Consider the following 24514-nt stretch of genomic DNA (forward strand, 5'->3'; position numbering starts at 1 on the left):
TTCAGTTAAGCTCAAAAGTTTAAGTTGGCAACATCTCAGAGATAATGATGTCTTCTATCTATTCTCAAAGCGTATTTGGCTATACCCAAGTCACCCCGAATTGACTTCGACCCATAATGTCTGATTATCTTGTAGATACACTATGTCTGCCTCCCGTTTTCTTCTAACTCCAGACTTGAGAAGTCTTGATTGTTACTATGTCTCATAAGTATTTAAAAATATACACGTATATATATATATATATATATATTTTTTTTTTTTTTTTTTTTTTTTTTGAATTAAACATTTTTATCGACTTCGGAGTACTAAATCACTGCAAGTCCCGAATCTGGATCACTGCAGTATCTTGAAATGCTTTCTTCACGGGAATCAGAACACTCACGGGCTCGTGTATGACTGGGTAGTCGCTTTTCTGCCTATCCTTCGAAAAGATATGATGAAGACATACAAAACTCTTAAGGAGTTTCCACATAAATTCGAGTAAATTTAAGTTAGTATCACATACACTTTTACGCACCATAAAAATTACCATGACATACAATGACTGTTCTAAAGCCTTTTAAGCCTAATAACTTCACTAGTTAAGCACACACAATCAGTATATATATCATTTTCCAAGGTTGGATCAATTTTCTGTTAAACACAGCATAGAACTTCATACGAAGTAACAGACTTGAAAATTAATTTCATTTCCCTAAAAAAAACTTTAAATTCAATCGCCCCAATCACGTCAAAGTCGTCAGGTAAACGGCTATCCTGAAGATCCAATGGATCAACTGGACCGACCACATACAAGTATGTGTCCTTCTTACTAAGTATGACCGACTAATTTTCAGCAACTGAAAGAACACACGTCATAGCTGCCCCGGTCACTTTCAGTCTTCCGGTTAATGGCTATCCTCATTCTCTAAGTTGAAACGAGGACCAAAACATATCCTAGGATATGTCCATCAAACTGAGGTAACCGACTAATTTTAAGCAAAAATGACCCATGTTTTTTTTTTTCTTTTTTTTTTTTTTTTTTTTTTTTTTTTTTTAACAAAGACATGGTTACTCGGGATTGATCATCCCGTTTAGCTCAATTAGGTTTTGAAATCTGGATTTATCAAACGCTTTTGTAAACAAGTCAGCAAAATTTTCAAGTGTATCAACTTTTTCGATCTTTATCAGTTTCTTCTCAGCACAATCCCGTATGAAGTGATGACGAATGTCAATATGCTTAGTTTTACTGTGCTTCACGGGATTGTTAATTACTGAGATGGCGGCAGTGTTATCAATTAAAATAGGAGTAAGTAAGAAATTCAGACCATAGTCGCGCAATTGTTGCTGAATCCACAAAACCTGAGAGCAGCAGTTGGATGCTGCTATGTATTCAGCTTCGCATGTTGAAATTGCAACTGATGTCTGTTTCTTGCACTGCCAGGAAAACTAATCTTCCTCCAAGAAACTGACAGCCTCCTGTTGTTGACTTCCGACTCTGATTACAGCCACCATAATCAGAATCTGTATACGCCACCAGTTCAACGTCTCCTCCCTTTGGGTACCACAACCCTAGTTTCGGCTTGCCCTTAAGATACCGCAAAATCCTCTTCACACCTTTCATGTGAGATTCCTTTGGGTTTGCCTGAAAACGAGCACAAAGACAAACAGAAAACATTATATCGGGCCTAGAAGCAGTTAAATACATTAATGAACCTATTATCGCCCGATACAGAGTAGGGTCCACATCTGCGTCACCGTCTGATTCAGCGCCCAATCTGTGATTGACGCAGATTGGGGTGTCATATGGAGAACAGTCCTCCATCTTGAATCCTTTAAGCACATCATGAACATACTTTGTTTGATGAATGAACATCCCATCCTTCTTCTGATCAACCTGCAATCCTAGAAAGAAGGTTAGTTCACCCATAGCACTCATCTCGAATCGTTTCTTCATGACAGCCTCAAAATCCTGACACATGGATACTCTTGATGCAGCAAAAAATGATATCATCCACGTAGACTTGAACCAGTAAGAAGTCACATCCTTCTCTCTTCACAAACAGCGTACTGTCAATCAATCCTCTTTCAAAACCATTTTCCAGCAAGTAGTCCGATAACGTTGAATACCAGGCACGAGGTGCCTGATGTAACCCATATAACGCCTTGCTCAACCTGTATACGTGATCCGGAAAGTCTGGGTCAGGAAAACCCGGAGGTTGCTCAACATACACAACCTCATCAACTTTTCCGTTTAGAAACGCGCTCTTCACATCCAACTGAAATACCTTCATCTTTTTAAATGCAGCAAACGCCAAAAACAATCGAATCGCTTCTAACCGGGCAACAGGAGCAAACACCTCATTGTAATCAATACCCTCTTGCTGATTAAAACCTTTAACAACCAGCCTCGCCTTATTTCTCACGATAATTCCCTTATCATCTCTCTTGCACTTGAACACCCATTTCGTGCCTATAGCATGCACATTCTTTGGTTTTTCAACCAAGGTCCAAACTTCCATTTTTTCGAACTGAGCCAACTCTTCTTGCATGGCTTCGACCCACGAGCTGTCCTTTAAAGCCATTTGATAATTCTTTGGTTCAATTTGGCTTATAAAGCAGGAGTACAAACATTCATTCATTATACCCGTTTCTTTTATGCTTGAATAAACACAGGTGTGCTCATTCAGGCTACTTCTGGTTTGTACACCAGAGGACACATCACCTATAACATTCTCCAATGGGTGATCTTTGTGAATTCTCGTGGTCGGAACAGCACCGACATGCAAATTGTCTTCCAAGTTTGAAGAGATCTCATCTATAGTAGTTTCAGGCTGAGAGTGAAAAGGATTAATAAACTCATCTTCAGTTGAGGCCGCAGGGGTATCGATAGGGTTTGATGTGGAAGGCTGAGATCTTTCTGTCATCTGATGTTGCATTACCTCCTCTTCCTCATCAAATATCATCTTCGTCACTGCTCTTTCGTCTTCTTCAGAAATTTCCAAAGTAGGTACGTTTAAACGACTTAAAAAGTTTAACATAGTCAAACAGCTCAGCAGGTCCATTGCTTGGTTTTGGCGGTTGGTAACTAGTAATGTCGGTGTTACAAACCACCTCCACCTTGCAAGTTGTCGTATTGAAGACCCGTCTGTTGGGAGTCCCAACAACATAACCGACTAGGATTCCCTCATCAGCTACTTCACCAAATTTCGAATTAGTCTTCAAAATCGAACAAGGAGACCCAAAAGGTTCAAGACCGCACAAGTTGGGCTTCCTTCCGTGCATAAGCTCGTAACAGGTCTTTCCAAGTCTCTTAACGGTTAACACCCGATTCAGAACATAGCAGGCTGTAGCAACTGCTTCAGCCCAGAACATCACAGGAAGCTTTGAGTCTGCCAGCATAGTTCTGGCTCCTTCAATCAACGTTCGGTTCTTCCTTTCAGCTACTCCGTTCTGTTGTGGAGTATACGGAGCGCTGTATTGATGCTCAATACCCTTCTGAAGACAAAAGATTTCCATCTCAAAGTTCTTGAACTCTGTCCCATTGTCGCTTCTGATGAATTTAACTGATTTACTCATGACGTTCTCGACTTTTGTAATTAGATTCTTCACCATCTGAGTCGTCTCGTCTTTCGTTTTCAGAAAATATACCCACGAGTATCGCGAGTAATCATCAGTTATCACCAAGCAGTAAGAAGTACCACCTAGACTTTGTACATTCACCGGACCGAAGAGATCCATATGAAGTAGTTCTAGAGTACCAGCAATTGAGTTGATCGTCTTGGTGAGATGGCTTTTCTTGTGTTGTTTTCCCTTCTTGCATGCTATGCATTTATCTTCAAAGTTAAAACTCTTTAAGGGAACGCCCATCACAAGCCCATTTTTGACAATGAAGTTCATCTTACGAAGATGAATATGTCCCATTCTCCTGTGCCATAATTCTGATTCTGATTCGCTTGCCTTTGTCATTAAACAGGATTCTCCGGTGACCATTTCAGTAGACCTCATATCCATCACGTATGTATTCGTTTCACGTGGAGCTTTCATTACTATCCATTCTTCTGGTATATGAAAACCAGGCTTCAATACAATCGCTTCATTCTTAGTGAAATGGACAGTGTATTCTTTATCACAAATCTGCGACACACTCAGCAGATTGTGCTTTAATTCCTCCACAAAATTTACATTTTCAAGTGTCATTCTCCCATTCGACACAGTTCCTCTACCGGTAATCCTTCCACCGCTTTCACCAGCAAAACTAACTCTTGCTCCCTGAACAGGTTTTAAATCTTGCAACAAGTGTTTGTTGCCCGTCATGTGCCTGGAACAGCCGCTATCTACAATCCAAAGATTGTTGGCAGCCCTGTTCAACTGTTCCTGCACAATAAAACAAAGAGTTAGAATCTTGGGACCCAAGACCAATTGGTCTTGGATCGATACATCCCGTACCCTGGCTTTCTCAAGTTAGCATCAGGATAATTTCTGTAAGTCCTGTTAGGGAATCTCCCTGCAGATTGAGTGTAATGCCTTCCAAACCTTTGAGAATTGAAAGTGTTATATCTTGTGGTTTGGTTGTAAAACTGAGGTTTGGTTTTATGAAAACATGAATTCGATACATTTTGGCATTTTTTAAAGTTTTCATTTTTAGCAGTAGCATAATGACGCTTATACTCAGTTTTATTTGGCTTCTCATCTCTAAATCTCGGTTTCAAAGGGCAATCTGCAACTAGATGTCCTAACTTGTTACATCTAAAGCAACATCGACTCTCCATTTTCTTGTCAAATGTTGGTTTGGATGTAGAGGCAGTGTTACCAGCCGTTCGTCTCACATAAGGTGGGACGTACGGATTGAGTGGAGAACTCTTTTTAGAAACTTTATTTTTATCTCCATCGGTGGGTAAACCTACCTTCTCTTTTGTCTGACCAGATTCGGACAACTTATCCGAATCTGATGAGACTGGACTTGAAACAGAAATATTCACACAAGAAACAGGCGAACTTGTTTCGCCACAGCTAACACTTGGTTCAACACTTGTAATCTTGATAGGAGTTGTCTGAGAAACCTCGAAATCAATAGATTTCTGAACACTTGGATTATAAGTATAGTTGTGGTTAAAGGGTGGTGGAACTTCGTGATATCCGATTCCTCCCCTCTTTGCAGAGGTACCTGGATCACTCACAAGGTGATCAAGGATTGCCGAGGAATTCCTGAACTGCTCAAGTTTGCGGTTCAGTTCCACCACCTTTACCTGGTGGTCAGCAATCTGTTTATCCCGATCAGCAATCACTTTAGTTTTTTTCTTCAAAACTTCATAACTAAGATCAATTATTTCAATTTTCTCAGCAAGTTTAAGCTTTAAGCTTTGAATGTCTTTTTCACATGCTTTTATTTTAATTTTATAACTTGTTTCTCTTGCTTTTGTAAAATGGTGATCTTCTTTAATAGTTTTAAAGTCAGCATCTAAACGGACGTACTGATCAGTCAAAGTTGTTAGTTGCTCAGACAAATTTTCACAATTAGTACAAATATTTTTATTTCTTACCTCGGAGCGAGTGTCCTTGTCATTTGCCATGAAAGCTGTTTCTTCTTCAATAGCTTTCTCAGTTCAATCAACCTTCTCACATTCAGTCTCAGCCATGTTTGCTTGCTCACCAGAACCACTTGAATGCAGGTTCCAGTTGTACTCACCTGCTTCTCTGGTCAACATGGCGTTAATCTCTCTGTTAATTCCAGAATGTTGTGTAGGCCGACCTTGTCCTCGTTCAACCCTCTCATTTCTGCATTCCTTGGCAAAGTGCCCGTACTGTTGACAATTATAGCACCTTACCTTGGATTTGTCGAACCCAGGCCGACCACCAACAAACTTTCTCCCAGTTTTGTTCATAAACCGTTTCACACGCCTCACAATCATTGCCATTTGCCATTGCAAGTCCATCTCCTCCTGATCATCAGCATCGATCTGGTCGTAATCCTCATCTAGTACAGCAGGGTCCACAATCTTCCCCTGGATGTAGTTTTCGTAGGAAGCAATAAATGATGCATAGACTGCAAACTGCTCTTCAGCAGATTTTACACTCATAGGCATCTTGGAATAACTATTGCTTGATGCATTTGCAGAAAAACTACTTGTGGATGCTTGAGGCTTTGAAGTACTAGATCCTCCAGCAACGAAACATACATCACCATTCGTGTTTACAGAAACGTTTCCTTCATGAGACGAGTCAGAGCCTGACTCCCCTTTAGAGTAATAAGCAGCAGATTCAGGCCTTGAACTTGAGCCTGAGTTAACCTTTGCACCATACATACCAGGGTCTTGTATCTGATCTGTAGGTGTTTCTTTTCGAACCATATTAAGCTCATAAGTTCTGAGCTTGTTCACTGCCGTTTCAAGATCATAATTAGGAAAGTCTCTGTCTTCCCTCATAAGAACGGTGTACATTTCCCACTTCGGTGGGAGAGCATCGAGAAGTTTTTCAACGATCTCTTCTTCTCGGTAAGCAATCGAATAATTGCTAAGCTCTGTCATTAGATGATAGTATCTGGTGATAATATCATCCAGCGATTCGTTCTTCAAAAATTTGAAGACGGAGAACTGAGTCTTCAAAAGTTTTACCTTCGATGCACGGATACCCACATTCCCCTCGAATCTATTTTCAAGAGCATCCCAAAGCTCTCTTGCAGAAGTGTACTTTCGGAACGTATGGAGAACTTCTTGAGGAAGTGCCATTGTTATCGCAGCATGGGCCTTGCTTTCGGCCTCGTACATTTTCTTTTCTTCGTCCTCCATTTTGCTGTACTTCTTAACTACGTCACGGCCTTCGTATTGCATAGTAGGAGGGATATATCCATCCTGGATGCACACCCACATTTTGGCATCCTGGTATTTGATGTATTGGATGAATCTATCCTTCCATGCCACGAAGTCAGTTCCTTTCATAAGCCTCGGGGCCTTAGTGGCAGACCCCGCTTCTACTTCCATCTTGACCAAATCGGAGATATTGATCGACGACATCCTTGCAAAAACCTGAAAAACCTGGAAAAACAAAAAAAAATATTAAAACAGCTCAGTTGGCGAAGTTAAGAATAACTTCGCTTGAAGGTTAACTTCGCTGAAAGAGAACTTCGCTGAGATCTTAAATTCGCTTGAATTGGGCGAAGTTAAGAATAACTTCGCTTAGCTCTGGCGAACTTATGAGTTGAGCGAACTTGGGTATGAAGCGAAGTTGCGGATAACTTCGCTAAGGCGAACTTATGAAGTGAGCGAAGTTGTAGTTAACTTCGCTAATCCTTATATCTTCGCCAAAAACCCTAATTCCATCGACGGCAACTTCGCCTGAAGAATGGTAACTTCGCCCGATGAACGGTAACTTCGCCCGATGAACAGGGAAGTTTGTTCAGATCTGTTTTCGTCAATCCAGCAGCTCCCGATCAATGCAAAGGCTTGAAAATGACTGTCAAGCACTAGCAAAACTCAATCCCAACAAAAACACGTCCCGCGAATAGGTCAAACGAGACGTTTTCTACACCCGCGTGAAATCCCGAACCTCACAATCGAGCCGATTGGCTCTGATACCAATTGTAGGTTCCTTGAACGGATCGTACACGGGATATCGCTAACAACGCAGGTGCGGAATCCCTGCGCAGGTAGTTACGAGTGTAGAGATAGAATCACACGAGCAATAAATCAAACACGTTATATTGATAACCGAACACGTGACTCACGGTCACTATTACAGAAGATGACACGTAACAATACGAAACACACTGAAACAAACCCTAAAACGATCACCACTCAAACTGTTTCAGCGAAACAGTTATATACACGACAACTTCGCCATAGGCGAAGTTGTCAATAACTTCGCTGATTCAACAAGTTCGCCATAGCGAACTTGTTGACAACTTCGCGCATTACAAAACAAACATAAACAAAACATAATTACATTACAGACTCGATTACAAATGCTAGACTATGAACTACTGACACACATGTACCAACAGTCTTTCGTCATCTATATCTCTTTACCTCATTCACTCATACACGCGCATACATGACTTATCCTATAGGGATGTCGACGTCACCATCATCATCATCCAACCAGATGACTCATGCTCATGGAAAGGAACCACAGCTACCTACCTCATCGCCACCCCGAGTAGCCCCGGAACAAGAAGCCCCTGCACCGAAGAGGTATCGCCTATCTGGAGGCATGTACGACGACGACGTTAGCTGGGATTGGTACCCGAGTCTGATCAGGCGAATGGTTTATCGCGAACAAGTTCCCCTACTACCTCACCCGAGCCGCCCTGCTTACCCCAACACCCTACCACCCATAACCGAACCTATAGAGCGTGTTCTCGCAGCTGTCGTTTCCAGTTTAGAACATGACGCGGGTTTCATGTGCTCGGCGAGAGCGAACGTTTCCGGATTGAAAGAGATGGAACCGAGGCTAGGGAGGAAATTTCCCGCCTCATAGCGGCCATGTAGGAAATGCAAGATACTAATGATCAGCAGATGAAGATTATGAGAAAAATGCAAGAAGAGATGATCGATTTGCAAGAGCAACTCCTTGTGGCGAGATCCTAGACAGAGATAGCTCTAGAGCGATGCGATATCTTACAGACACAAATTGCTCAGAATGCAGCAGAACCTGAGGAAGAACCCGAGGAAGATCCCGAGGAGGAACCCGAAGAGGAACCGGAGGAAGAACCGGCTGAGCCAGAGGCACACTCAGAGGTGTCCTCAGACAATGACATCTAACGATGATAACCTAAGATGGAGGGGTTGTCTCCATCCAAACTTTTATTTTCTATGATTATAAGGATTGGTTTTAAATACTTTGTAGCGAATACAATGGTTTTAATCATGAATTATTATTTGGATTATTATATGGTTGTGATGTGATGTTTACTTCTTTTATATTTATTTCTTACCCATCTTTTTATTACATGTTTGGTGTGTTGCATATGAAACCGAGAATTCATGTCTAACATCTTATGCTGTGATTCTAGGAAATGACTGGAAGAAACGCTGGACACGGTCGCGGTAACATCAACCTAACCGCCGCAGAACTCCAAACCCTATTGAATGACCATGCGGCGGCAGCTCTAGCCGTACATGTTCAGAATCAAGCCGGAGGTCCAATTGGAGCGTGTACTTTCAAGAACTACCTGGATTGCAAGCCCAATTCGTTTAAGGGCACTGAGGGAGCCATAGGTTTCCTGCGTTGGGCTGAGAAGGCCGAATCAGCTTTAGAGATGTGTAACTATCCACCTGCCAGTAGGGTCAAATTTGCTGCTGGAACACTGGAAGATTCTGCTCTCACTTGGTGGAACTCCAATGTGCAAATTCTTGGATTGGAATTGGTGAACGCTATGAACTGGGAAGAGTTCAAGAATGTGATGCGGGAAGAGTATTGTCCTAAAGAGGAAATCGCAAAGTTGGAATCTGAGTTTTGGTCGTTGAAAATGGTGGGTTCCGAGATTGAAGCCTACACCACCCGTTCCCACGAGCTAGCAGTAATGTGTCCACGGATGGTAGACCCGTCAAGTAAGAGAATCGAGATGTATATCGATGGGTTTGTACCACAAATTCAGGATATGGTGACGTCTTCAAACCGGCTACAATTCAACAAGCGATCCGGTTAGCTCACAAACTGACGGATCAGGCAGTGACACAAGGTGCGTTACCACCTAGAGGTTCAACCTCTAAAACCCGTGACAACCCGAGCACTGACAACAGCAACAACAACCCGAGTAATGGAAAGAGAAAATTTGACAAAGTCAGGTCCTCATCATCGAACCCCCCACAGCAACAACACTACCGTAAGCCCGAACTCGTTCGAAACTTCAACAATCTGGGTTCCAACAATAAAAACAACGGTGGCGGACAGGGTTCGAGCGGCTATGCTGGGAAACACCCGAAATGCAACAAATTCAACTATCACCATGCTGGGCCATGCGACCGTATCAAGTGTCTGAGATGCGGAAAAATGGTCATCAGGCCAAGGAATGTAGGGGAGACCTAGCGGCAAAGGGTGCTCCTAAACAACCTACGGCGACTAAAGGGTGTTTCGAGTGTGGTCAAGAGGGTCATTTCAAGAAGGATTTCCCAAACTAAAGCAGAATGAGAACAATGGAGGCAGCAGCGGTGGCGGAAGCAGTGGTAAAGATAGAGCTTTCGTCATTGGGTCGGGCCAGGCCCGCAACGATCCGAATGTGGTTACTGGTAAGTTTCCTGTAAACGACTGTTTTGCTTCTGTTTTGTTTGACACTGGAGCTTATAGGAGTTTTGTATCGAAAGCCTTTAGTAATCTCTTAGACTTAACTCCAACCCCGTTAGATGCTAAGTTCCCTGTCGAATTAGCTGACGGTAAGTCTGTATAAACAACTCATGTACTTGCGGGATGTAAGTTGAAACTGTCAGGTCATACTTTTGATATCGACCTCATACCTTTTACACTTGGTAGTTTCGATGTCGTTGTCGGCATGGACTGGCTATCCGAGAACCGAGCGGAGATTATATGTCACGACAAGATAGTCCACATCACTACCCCTTCCGGCGAGATCATTTCGATCCAGGGCGAGAAGAGCGGAATGACCACCAGCGTCATCACCCTCATGAAGGCGCAGAAATATTTACGAAAGGGTTATCCGGCGATTTTAGCCCATATTGTTGAGAAACCCGCGGAGGAGAAACAAATCGAAGGCATACCGATTGTGCGAGATTTTCCAGAAGTCTTCCCGAAGGATTTTCCTGGACTCCCACCTATTCGGCAAGACGAATTCCAAATCGAATTGACCCCCGGTGCAGCACCCATAGCACGAGCCCCGTATCGGCTCGCACCGGCAGAGCTTCAGGAGTTGTCCACTCAATTGCAAGATTTGTTGGATAAGGGTTTTATCCGACCTAGCTCATCACCATTGGGAGCCCATGTCTTATATGTCCGAAAGAAGGACGGGAGTTTCCGCATGTGCATCGACTACCGAGAGCTGAACAAGGTGACGATCAAGAACCGTTATCCCTTACCCCGAATTGATGATATGTTCGACCAACTCCAAGGATCGAGTTACTACTCGAAGATCGATCTGAGATCTGGTTACCATCAATTAAGAGTGCGCGAAGAAGACATTTCAAAGACGGCTTTCAGAACTCGGTACGGTCACTACGAGTTTTCGGTTATGCCTTTTGGCTTAACCAACGCACCAGCCGTGTTTATGGATCTCATGAATCGAGTATGCAAGGCGTACCTCGACAAGTTTGTGATTGTTTTTATTGATGATATCCTCGTCTACTCCAAGAACCAGACCGACCACGAAGAACACTTGAGGTTAATTCTGGAATTGCTGAAGAAGGAACAACTGTACGCTAAACTCTCGAAATGCAAATTTTGGCTTCGCGAGGTTCACTTCTTAGGACATGTGATTAATGAGAATGGTATCCATGTCGATCCCGGCAAGGTAGAGGCCATCAAAACTGGGAAGCAGCGAAGACTCCGACTGAGGTGCGACAATTCCTAGGACTGGCTGGCTACTACTGACGTTTCATTGAAGGATTTTCAAAGATTGCTCAACCCCTCACCGCTTTGACTCACAAGGGTACTAAGTACAATTGGGGTGATGCGCAAGAATCCGCTTTCCAACTGTTGAAAACCAAACTCTGTAGCGCCCCTATCCTAGCCCTTCCCGAGGGAACAGAAAATTTTGAGGTACATTGTGACGCATCGATACAAGGTCTCAGTTGCGTGCTGATGCAACTCGAAAAAGTTATAGCCTATGCCTCTCGAAAACTACAGATTCACGAGAAGAACTACACGACCCATGACTTGGAGCTCGGAGCTGTGGTGTTTGCTCTTAAGATATGGAGGCATTACTTGTACGGTACCAAGTTTACCATTTACACCACCACAAGAGTCTCCAACATATCTACGATCCGAAGGAGCTGAACATGCGCCAGCGTCGTTGGGTCGAGCTGCTTAAGGATTATGATTGTGCCATCAAGTACCACCCTGGCAAGGCCAATGTAGTGGCCGATGCTCTCAGCAGAAAAGAAACCGATAAACCTAGGCGAGTGCGAGCATTACAACTCACGATTCACGCCAACTTACCCGATCAGATCCGCGATGCGCAACTCGAAGCCTTGAAAGACGATAATCTCCCATCAGAACTTATGCGGGGCATGAACAAGCAACTTGAAACCAAATTAGACGAGGTCCTATATTTCGAAAACTAGATTTGGGTCCCTCGATACGGAGAGTTGAGAACTCTAGTGATGGACGAAGCACACAAGTCCCGATATTCCATCCACCCTGGCTCAGATAAAATGTACCATGACCTAAAGGCACTTTACTGGTGGCCAAACATAAAAGCCGACATTGCCACCTACGTGAGCAAATGCTTGACTTATGCAACAGTTAAAATAGAATATCAGAAACCGTCTGGTCTGCTACAGCAACCGGAACTTCCAACGTGGAAATGGGAACACATTTCAATGGATTTCATCACGGGATTACCCAAAACACCGACGGGATGCGATACCATCTGGGTGATCGTTGACCGGTTGACTAAGTCTGCACACTTCTTAGCAATCAAAGAATCTGACAAAATGGAAAGACTGACTCGCGTCTACACAAAAGAAGTAGTGTCTAGACACGGAGTACCTGTCTCAATCATATCTGATCGAGATTCCCGTTTCACTTCACACTTCTGGAAGTCACTACAGAGCGCACTAGGCACCCGCCTTGATATGAGCACAGCATACCATCCTCAGACGGATGGGCAAAGTGAGCGCACCATTCAGACATTGGAAGACATGTTGCGTGCATGAGTGTTGGATTTCGGAAAAAGTTGGGAACCTCACTTGCCTTTGGTAGAGTTTTCGTATAATAACAGCTACCACGCAAGCATTAAAGCAGCGCCATTTGAAGCGTTGTACAGACGGAAGTGTCGATCACCTCTCTGCTGGGCAGAGGTGGGTGATAGCCAAATCACTGGTCCAGAACTAGTACTGAAACCTCTGAAAAGATTGACCAAATCCGAAACCGTATGGCAGCAGCACGAGATCGCCAAAAGAGTTACGCCGACAAGCGCCGAAAGCCTCTTGAATTTCAAGTGAACGACCAAGTATTACTCAAAGTCTCACCTTGGAAAGGTGTGGTTCGCTTCGGAAAGCGAAACAAACTCAATCCACGATACGTTGGCCGTTACCGGATAACTGAGCGCATTGGTCCGGTGGCATACCGACTGGATCTACCAACGGAACTCAGTAGCGTACAAAATGTATTCCATGTATCCAATTTGAAGAAATGTCTTTCCGATGAAACCCAAACAGTCCCTTTGGACGAGTTGCAAGTTGATTAACAGCTACGCTTCATTGAAGAACCAGTCGAAGTTTTGGATTGGGAAACCAAAACACTCAAGCACAGCAAAATTCCAATCGTTAAAGTTCGTTGGAACACGAGACGTGGACCAGAGTTCACGTGGGAACGCGATGACCAAATGATGAAAAAGTATCCTCACCTTTTTGAAGGGTTGACTAAACACCGAAAACCGCGAAAGCCGTCAAACCGTCAGAAACCACCGGAGGTATGAATTAAATTTCGGGACAAAATTTCTTTCTACTAGGGGATGATATGACAAACTGAAAATTTTTCTTGCTTTTTCAGACACCCATCGCGACTTGACTCAAATTTTCGGGATGAAAATTCTTTCAACATGGGAATGATGTGACACTCGTCAATTTCAGGTTAACTCCGTTAATTCAAACTCCGTCAATTCAAACTTAAGATCACTTGATCTATAACGCACATCTCATTACATTTAAACTAGGTTTTTAAATGACGCTTGAAAATCACTACACATGTAGTCTTTCGGGGTTGCACCGAAACGCAAACGAGTTGACGCAAACCATTGGTGAATAAACGACAAACATCCAAACAATAAGTATTTGAGAATTATGTGTTAGGTTTATGTGTTATTTGATATTCATATGTAAAACATTAACTCAAGATGCAAAAGTCTATGTTATGCTAGAAATTGATTAATTAGAAGCTTAAGGGGGTTAAGTGTAACATAATTATATATATAAACAACATATTAATAACCTAAACCCTAATCCCCTCTCTCCCTCCCCTCTCACCTGGCGGCAGCCCCCCTCCCCTCTCCTCTCTCGTCGACCGAGCCACAAGGCACACACACACACGTATACAAGTCGGTTTCAAGCTTGATCGAAGAGTTAAGAAGCTAATTAGGTAATATAAACACCATATCTAATCCATTCTATCATTTAATTATATGATTAAACCTGTAATCATAAACCCTAAGTGTAAATATGTTGTTTGTTGATGATTTAGGGTTTGGACGGCTGTAACTCGATGTTAATATTATGTTTTGATACAATTGTTGATTCTACAGTATACTAGGTCGAGTCTAGTTTCTGAAAAGTCCGAGTTTGTAATTTTTGGACGTATAAAAGTCTGTTTTTTATTATTTTACAAAACTTTTGTGCAAGGCTGATTTGGGAGACCTGCTGTTAGGCTGTTTTGCAACTAAGATATCTCATAAACTACAAGACCAAATGGGTTGGTTCCACTTCTGGAAGAAAGTACATTGAGTTAGGAACCTAACCCAATTGGTCTTGCATTAATTAGATTCTTCATTTAACGGAAATAACAAATAACATTCTGTTGCGCATGATTTTGACTGCTGTGAGTTTACTGTAATGTTTTGATCATTGTGAGAAAACTATGTGGAATAAAAATACAATAAAAATAGTTATGGAAACCTAACTCATGTGTGCTTTTGTGACGATTTTTGGTGAATTAATTGATATGTTATGATCTGTTGAATAGAGTAATCTTTCAAGTAGAAATCTGTCTTGATAGAACTAGCTGCTGAACTATATGAAAATACATGAAACGTGCTTGTTGTTAGATAATTGCTATGTTTTTGACCAAATTGCCCTTGTGGGGAATAATTGCTAGTAATGTACAATACTAATACTTGACACGTAAATAGTTGTTCATACATGTAACGTATCACCAATGTGTTTTGTTGAGTCACACACAATTCACAAACAAAACACGAAACGTATCTTATGCATAGGTATTATGTGCCGAGTCTAGAGACTCAATAATAGTTCCAACACTTAGAAAATCTCATTTTTGTTTTATAACGTTAGTGAGGATTTTCTGTGACGCGCATCTCTTGGTTGACTTGTTATTGAGTTCTTCGCGAACAGTGAGTTTCACGTTTCCCCTTTTACTCTTTTAAACGCTTTTACTTGGGGGAGAATACATACTCCAAAACGCTTTAGATTTTGTTATTAGATTATATATCACTTGGAAAGGCTAAGTGGCAAATGAAACAACTAAAGTCCTTCATAACATCGAACCGTTTAATATTGGATAATAGCGAGTCACTGTTGAGTAATACTACTGGGTTTGACAAACCCCACCCAACGCTAAACTCGACTGGAGGTCGAGCGGGTGTAATCTTGGCTAACACATTTTCCATGGTCTGGATAGACATGGTGGCAAGGCAATTGATAAACAGTCAGCTTTGGTGTCGAACACTTAGTAATACTTGTTTTATAGGCTAGCTACCTATAGATATATAATTAATTTAACATTATCTGGTAATGCTAACGCAAAACGCAAAACGCAAAACGCAAACGCAAAACGCAAAACGCAAACGCAAAACGCAAACGCAAACGCTTTATTTATATAAACTTGTGAACTCACCAACCTCGTGTTGACACTTTTAGTATGTTATTCTCAGGTAGCCGAGGCGGGCGCGCGGTATAGGAACATGCATTACATTGAACTCTATCGTTTTTGCAAACTTGTTTTCAAACTGTCATTAATTGGGTTTTAAGTCGTCCTGCGTGACGCAACACTTGGTTTATGAATTTACGCTTCCGCACTTATTTACACTCAAATGTTTCGTGGTTTGAAAACTTTACTTATGGTTTGATTATAACTAATGATTCTGATCCTGTTAGTTCACACCCTCTGACGGTAAGACTCCGTTAGTGGATTTTGAGGGTGTGACATTACTACCCCTAATACGTATGACGAAGTGCCATTCAATAACATCATCCCCTTCAAGTCCCTTACTTGAAATGATTTAGGTGAATCTATCATTTATCCTTTTGCCACGGATGTCATGTCAAATCCAAAGACACAGAGTGATCATTCTTTATTGATTTAACTTATCAGGCCTTAGACATCTCACACTCAACGAATAAGAGGGACAAATCCCCTATTGACTACATACGTCTCTCATTATCACCTTGTACTACACTTGAGCTCAGCCTTATGTACTGAAATGTTTTAGAATAGCGAAGAACTAAGTCAAAGTATAATAGTCGATGAATATCAAGACCCAATATGTATCTCAGGTCGGAGGATACTATGATATTCGCCTTTACTCAATTTATTATGACCACAAATCACAAGGATTCCATGCAATAATATTTGAGGGTGGGTCAGTCCAATATTTATATCCCATAAATATCTATGAACCTTGGCAGCAAACCCTTGCTCTATATTCATACCTTATGAATATCCACCAATCCAAGTTCATAATAGTCTTACCTTCATATTTGTTCCCACAAATATGAACGACTACGGACATTTAGAATAATTAACTTATTCATGGATTTAAACATGCTAAAATGGAACATAACTCAAATGTCATAATCATAAACCATAATCATATGAATGAGTCAAAATAACAATTGTTCCGATATCCAAATACAAAATAGATCAAATCCAATCACTAGAATATCGAAGTCCTAAGGCGCAAGTATGACCCTCATTCTTCGGCCTTTCAAGGAGCTTCGTGAGTCGATCCGCAATGTTTTGATCAGTGTGAACTTTGCGAATACATATCTTTCCCTTTTCAACTTCATTCCTTATGTAGTTGAATCTCCGCTCAATGTGCCTAGTCTTTTGATGTGCACGGGGTTCCTTGATTTGAGCAATCGCTCCCTCGTTGTCACAAAAGATTTCTAGAGGGTCCAGAATGGTACGGACTACCCCTAGATCGGCCACGAACTTTCTAATCCATGCAGCTTTTTGAGCTGCCAATGAGGCGGAGATGTATTCAAATTCAGTGGTGGACAATGCTACCACATCTTGTTTTGCGCTCTTCCAAGAGACAACACCACCATTTAGAACGAAGACATATCCCAATTGTGATCGAGAATCATGTCGATCAATTTGGAAACTCGCATCAGTAAATAATTGTAAGTAATAAAAGAAGATTTGAAATTTGGGTGGAAGAAAACATTTTCCCTCTTCTCTCTCCTCCTTTTATTTCTTTCGAGATATGCAACAGATACCATTGGAGGATCTTAATTCTTGGGTAAATAATATTTACACCTTCTCTCTCACACACATTTCTTCTCTCTTTTCTCTCCTCATTTGAGCCGTGAACAAGAAGAAGAATAAGACAAAAGGGTTTGTTTTTGCAAAGTGCTAGGACCCTAGCAACCAAGGTGTTTGTTGGAGCTCGTTGGGTATACAAGCTTGAGGCTTCCTCCATTGGAAGCTAGCCGTTCATATCTTTCATCCTCTTTATCTTTCGGACTTAAAGGTATGATTCATGCATAACCCTATGGTTGTTTCGGTAGCGTGTATTTTGTATATGGATCCGGGCATTGGGTTAATCTATATAAAATCGGTTTTATATTTATCAAACTAACAAGATTTAAAACTTTATTATCCGTTGCGTTTTAACATATAATGGGTTATATGGACTTTGATAATCTTGTTAAAACCCAACAATTTCAATTTTTTTTTTATTCTTTTTAGTTTTTACTAATTCTAAACCATTAAACATTTTATTTTAACGCATAATACCTTAATGGGTTATATTTGGCAGGCTTATTTTAAACTGAACAAATAATTTTTTTTATTGATTTAATTATATCACACTAATCTTTATAAGTTTAGTTACAACTATTATGTGAAATATGTATGAAAAGTGACGAAGTTGGAGAATCACATCACGCATAACCAATCGTGTAAACCTCACTGGAATGACTTCAAAAAACGGATGAAATAAACATAGAAAAGCCTAAAGAAATAATCAACGACTACCGTACTATATGATGTATCGCAAGAGGATTGATAAACTAACAAAAAACATGTATTGCGTTGTAAATTATCGACGCCGCCGCATCGCACGGGTATTCTACTAGTGTGTGTGTGTATATATATATATATATATATATATATATATATATATATCATCTGGTTCATCCATACAAAACCACTCATCTATCTCAAGATCTTCATCAGGATCCCTCCAAGACTCCAACTACATTCCATGTGTCAATTGTCATCCAAATGATAAGAAGTTAAAACAAAATTATTTAAGATGTTTCATTTATAAGAAAGTCATTAAAAAACTATCTTTGTTTTAATACAGTTATATAGTGAACACGCTTTGATTACAATTTCCCCTCTTATGTTCGATTAAAACTTTTGCAGGCATCTCTAATTCATAGAATTATCACATTGTTAGACAATGATTCCATCAAAACAAACAATAATTCAAGATTTTTCTAAAACGTTGGAACATCAAAAAGTATTCGAAATAATATCACCATCATGTGATGTCCAAAACCTTTATAACCACGGGAATGAAATCCATACGTTAGGAATTTTAGTAAAAATAGAGGAGACGATTAAACAAACAATGGTCTATGCTAAATACCAAAGTGCTTGATTCTTGGAGTAATATGAAGAATTGTCTATAATTTATATAGTTGTTCGCCATTATTCAGAAAAAAAGTATTCTCGGAATGGTAAAGTTTGAAAAAGATAGTACATTAACTTTGTCAAGAACCTCAATGGAAGCATCATAGGCAAGTGGTTGGCTTAGCCCAAGGCAACATGCTAAGGCTATGTGTAGTGGAGGGACGTCAAAATGGGGCGACTTGCTAGATGTAGTGCCCAATCAACAAATGATGGTTTTAGTTTTAGGGGTGTAGTGGTGTTGTAGCCCGATATATATATATACATATATATATACATATATATATAGGGTTGGTATCATTTAAGAACTCCAAAAAAGTTATGAACTGTTAGGAACTCTAAACAATTAAACATTTTTTTTAATTTTTTTATATACTAACATGATTTAAGAGTAGTTTTATCAAATATTATATAAAAAATTTTGATTACATATCTTAATCACAATTTTACATATATGTAAAATTTATATACTACCAAATTTACATAGGTGTAAAATAAAACATAGATATGTATAAAAACTAATTTTCAAAATTGTAATTATAAATATAGATATACAAAATGATGAAACTACACTCAAATAACATTAACATACAAAAAATTTTATAAAAAACGTTAGGTTTCAATCGTTCCTTCAAGTTCTTAAATAATTTAACAGTTTGTAATGATACTCATCCTATATATATATATATATATATATATATATATATATATATATATATATATATATATGGTGGGGTTAACGTAAAAGACAGTAGTTTTGTGAGAATCATTAGAATAGATGTAGACCCTTGGATCTAGGATTTAGTGGTTGAGATTGATAGTTTCTAAATGTTGTATAGTTTCCTATTTACATGGTATAGTGTCCTATTTAGGTGGTGCACTTTATTTTAAAATTTTCTCACACTTCTCACAAAACAATTATTTTTTATTTGAACCCTTTTCAATATATATATATATATATATATATATATATATATATATAGCAAGGTTATTAGAAGAAGTAGATGTTTCCTAAGAAGTGTAGAAAGTGTGTTTTCACAATTAGATCTAATAATACACACCGCAATTAAAATAAAAGACACCGCTCAATAAACACACTTTCCATATCCACCATCAGATCAACAAATCTAACGCACCAGATTACTTCTTACTCTTCTTAGACACACCTCACTTCTTATTTTAAAAGTGGGGTGTGTCTAAGAAGTGTAAGAAGTAATCTGGTGCGTTAGATATGTTGATCTAATGGTGGATATGGAAAGTGTGTTTATTGTGCGGTATGTTTTAATAGATATAATGGTGAAAACAAATTTTCTACACTTTTTAGGAAAAATCTACTTCTTATTATAACTTTGCCCAATATATATATATGTATATATATATATGTATGTATATATGTATGTATGTATGTTTGTATGTATGTATGTATGTATGTATGTATATCACACATATAAAAAATAAAATAATAATATCAAACAGTGAAACATGCGACAAAAGAATTTCGCCCCCCCCCCCCCCCTTCACCCCTTTTGTAGCCTGGAGGGCGGTGTTCTCGCCTTAAAACCACATTTGTAGCCCATATTTCTTGCCCACTACGCATACCCTAAGCGATGCTTATTACATTTTTTATTATATATACATGGAAAAAAAGTACCTTTGACATTCGTTACATTTCTATTTTTAGAAAATGTAGAAAATTGATAACAAATAGTAATTATATTAGATTTAGACCCGGGCTTGATAAGGTATGCAAGCCTAATGATCTGCCAAAAGTTCATGATGTGGCTCGTTTAAAAAGATAGCTTAAAGCAAACGGTAATATTTTCTTTCTACTGTTCATGACATGACCCATTTGATGATTTATCTTAACTCAGGATAGAGAATAGCCTTTTCTACTTGGTCATTTCTATAATAATCAGCAATTGATGTCAGTACTCGTCTACAAGTTTCAACTGTGGAGAAAATAGTTATCAAAAACACAAGTGTAACGTAGCATAGATGAGCTAACAACATAACCAACTTGATATTAAGGAACAACATAATTTAGAACGTTCATCCACATAACATCAACAAGACCACTTGAAAATGGATTAAAAGTTATATAATAATAACTTATTTTTGAGAAGATTCATGATAATAATAGGCTAATAGCTCATTGAAGTATAATGTTTAAGCTTGAGCTTGAGCTCGGGCTCGTTTATTTAAAAAGCTTATTTTTAAGTTTCAGCTTGAGCATGGCTTGTTTAAGTCGGCTCGGTTCGAGCTTTTAGACTTTAGTGCCATTAAGCATTAATCTTTATCATCAAGATAAACCTTATTGACCTTAAGGTCTAGCCATGAAGCAGAAGACGGTAGCCCGGTCACCAAATATGAATTATAAATTATAAACAAATTTGAGAATAACGCACTCCAAAAAATGCATGGTAAAACGAAAACTTTAACATTGTAACTCCCACCTCTGTAATCGGGTCTTTTAGAAACACCATAAACACCACCACAACCATTGTCATAAATACTACCACGGTCTGTATATAATGAGTTACCACGTCAACCATGAGCAAGTTCGACCTGTTAATAAATAAAAAGCATTATTTTGTCAAATGCGATGAACATTACCATCCAAAAAACTAATTAGTTATAGGTGCCTTTTTTGTATGTCATACCGTTAATCTATGCCCATCAAACTATACCATCACGGCCCTTAATAGCATCTTCAGCGACACGAGACTCTTCAAACTATAAAGAAAACAAAACAATACAAAATCAGCAACGAAGAAATACAATATGTGTTTATCCCTTTCTCTTTTGATACATTTGGTTTCCTAGTCCCGGAGGTTGTGGAATTTTTAACCAGGGTTCAGCAGATCGTGTTTTCTTCGCACCCTAAGACCAAAAACTTTGTTTTTATTCAAAAGGTGGTTGCTGCGTAACTTGTTGCTCATCAAAAGTAAGCTCACCTGAATAAAAGCATAACGTGGAGGTCTTGGTGGGACTTTCAAATTAATGCGAGCTATTGACCATACTGCAAAAGACAATGCATAAATTATAAAACAGTAGAAATAATAAAATATTATAACAAAAAATGTGTCATTTAATGATGCCGAAAAGTAAAATTTACCTAGGAACTCAATTTTTGTGTTGACATGTCTTATTGGCATTGGAATTCTGGTTATTGAAGCCTTTCCCATAATTTTTAATGATTGCATTCATTGCATTTCTTTTCCAGTAACGGATCCACACTTTAGATTCAAATACAAATAATATTAATATTAGTAGAGGTAACTAAATTTTGAGTTTTATGTTGCAAGAGTATAATAAAAAGACGAATACTTTTAATCTATAAAGAAAAAAAGAAACTTCATTGACAAAATTGATCTATTTAAAAAGATTCAACCTTTTATTTTACATTACCATATGATATTTTGAATAATACCATCTCATTTGAATTTAAAAGTCAAAAAGGGATTTACACATTTTGTCTTGTTTCAATACCTTCTTTAATGGTGAACTGAATCGCTCTACTCTCTAATTCAACTGCGTGTTTGTTACGCTCTATGGGTGGTAAACGCAAACACACTGTATATATGACAAGAATGAAAGTTTAAAATAGATTCATAATTAATTACTTAACTTCTCATTTCATGTATTTACCAAAATAAAATTAATAATAAAAAAGTTAAATCACATAAACAAAATCATAAATTGAATATTATCTCTATAATCGAAACCATCAAATTTACTGAAATTCTTCAAATTTACCAATCTCTTCACCGTATTTTCATTATTAGATTTGTTGAACTAAGACAATGGTGTCTTTGAAGCCAATTTAACTGAAAAATAAACATCGTTTTGCATAAGCCCAACAATACAAAAGCTATAAATTAATTTGTTAGTGCACGGTTTTGCGTCTTGAGTCTTTGTAATTTTCGTTAACGTATTTGTCGTTCGATTTAATGTAATAAACAATTATTATGTATTATAGTTCGTTAAGGTATTAGGCTAGTTCGCTAAGGATGTTTAGCGAACTAGACATTAAGTTAAGTCTCCCCTGATTCGTTAGGGGATATTAACGAATCAGGGGGTGTTTCGCGGATTTATGTATGTAACGAAGTAGCGTCTTGTTCGCTAGGGGATGTTAGCGAACCAGACCTATCTTCTATAAATAGTGAACACTGTTCACACATAATTAAGCTTTGAGAGATTAATTAACGAAACTCTGTCCAAATATTCTCTCGATCTTCATCCTTAATATTATACAATTACTTATACTGATAATATATAAACATATACAACACTTAATCATACGTAATTATGAGTTTGATCTATAGTTAAAGTATTAATCGATTATACACAGATCTGAGATCTGTTATTGTTATTGTTACTGGAATAATACACATACAGGATCCAACAAGTGGTATCAGAGCTTTCGGGGCTCAATTACACTTGATTTGGTGTTAATTTGAAATATTAGTTTGTGAGTTTTCTGTTTTAGTGAATTTGGATCAATTTGAGGTAAACTGATTGAATTATGGTTAGTTTGGATTGGATTTGAGGTGTTAAAGGTATTGATAAGGTATTGTGAGTTGGAATTGAGTTTTGATTTGGTTTTGAGTGGATTCAGTATTGATTTGGATTATGGGCCAAAACAGAGTTGATGTTTTGGAATAATTGTGTTAGTTATCGGAGATAATCGGTTACGAGATTTGGTGTATTGAATTCGCGATTGTGTTACGAGTGTTTTGATAGGTAATTTGTGTATTTTGGTTAAAAATTGATTGTGTACTACGGATCTGAAACTTTTGGTTTTCCGGGTTTGGTATTCATCATATCCAGATTTCTGGAAATTTTCGTTGAAGTTTTGAAGATTCAAAGATGAACATGATTCGCCATGTTGATTCGCTATCCTGTTCACTTTGATCCATTCATTAAGTTTACCAATTCGTTACTTATTTCACCTGATACGCTAGCCAGTTCGCTATAATAGCTTATTCGTGTTATCTAATTCGTTGATTGGGTTAACTGATTCGTGAGACACGTGTCCACTGTGGGATTTGTGTCATAACAACCTTAGCCACATGGCATAAGGTATCAAAGTTTGTTACAAACGGTTGTAACAACCTGATTCGTTATAGTTGATTCGCTAAATCAACTGTAGCTGGTTCGCTATCTATTTCGCTAAGCTTTCCTTAGTGATTCATTACTAAAAACCTTTCAATTCGTCAAGATTTATTTTATCAATTCGCTATTTCAATTCGTTAGTCAATTCGTTGGTTTGACTTATTGTTACATCTGATTCGTTGACTTTCTAATGCGTTGGATTGATTCGTTAAATTTACTTTTGATTCGTTATCTGATCAATCTTAACTTCGTTAAGATTTGATTCGTCCATCTACTGTTCACAGTTCGCTACAACTATTTACAGTTCGTTAATCTTATTCGTTATACCCTTGAAGTTTTAATACAGTTCGTTATGCATTGGCTTCTCAAAACATGTTGATGCAACAAATGTTACAACTTGATACCGAGATAGGTTCACATTCGAAATGTCCAAGATTGATGAAGTTTAGTGACTTTGCCAAGTGGGAACTTCGTTTTCGGGCTCATTTGGTATCTGTTCACCCTGACTGCTCATATTGTCTCGATGAAGTTTATAAGGAACCATTGATTGGTGATGATACTATTGGGTTTGTTCCTAAAGCCGTTTCTCAATATTCACAAGAAGAGAAGAAAGCTTTAGAAATCGAGACAAAAGCTTATTCCACTCTTAGTATGGCTT

The 24514-nt window shown here is 38.9% G+C and overlaps 1 protein-coding gene across 1 annotated transcript; it reads right to left on the reverse strand.

Annotated features, from left to right (window-relative positions):
* Positions 1–21027: 21027 nt before the first annotated feature.
* Positions 21028–21926, reverse strand: LOC143590828 (serine/arginine-rich splicing factor SR34B-like). Its single transcript, XM_077071189.1, has 4 exons — positions 21857–21926; positions 21696–21760; positions 21429–21474; positions 21028–21263 (listed from the first exon to the last, which is right to left on the reverse strand). The coding sequence occupies exons 1-4, from the start codon at positions 21924–21926 to the stop codon at positions 21028–21030; spliced, it is 417 nt and encodes a 138-aa protein (XP_076927304.1).
* Between the last annotated feature and the right edge of the window lie 2588 nt (positions 21927–24514).

Source organism: Bidens hawaiensis, unplaced genomic scaffold (assembly GCF_021521415.1).
Source record: "Bidens hawaiensis isolate Kalapana, Puna unplaced genomic scaffold, B.hawaiensis_p1.1 tig00039010_1, whole genome shotgun sequence".
Lineage (NCBI taxonomy): Eukaryota > Viridiplantae > Streptophyta > Magnoliopsida > Asterales > Asteraceae > Bidens > Bidens hawaiensis.

What these genes read in the sequence shown, in the direction of transcription:
- LOC143590828 (XM_077071189.1), bottom strand. Translation starts at nt 21,926, where the DNA reads ATGGGAAAGGCTTCAATAACCAGAATTCCAATGCCAATAAGACATGTC. An exon ending in CACAAAAATTGAGTTCCTAG is followed by an intron (nt 21,761 to 21,856) that starts GTAAATTTTACT and finishes TGTCTTTTGCAG; the next exon opens with TATGGTCAATAGCTCGCATT. An exon ending in CACGTTATGCTTTTATTCAG is followed by an intron (nt 21,475 to 21,695) that starts GTGAGCTTACTT and finishes TTTTCTTTATAG; the next exon opens with TTTGAAGAGTCTCGTGTCGC.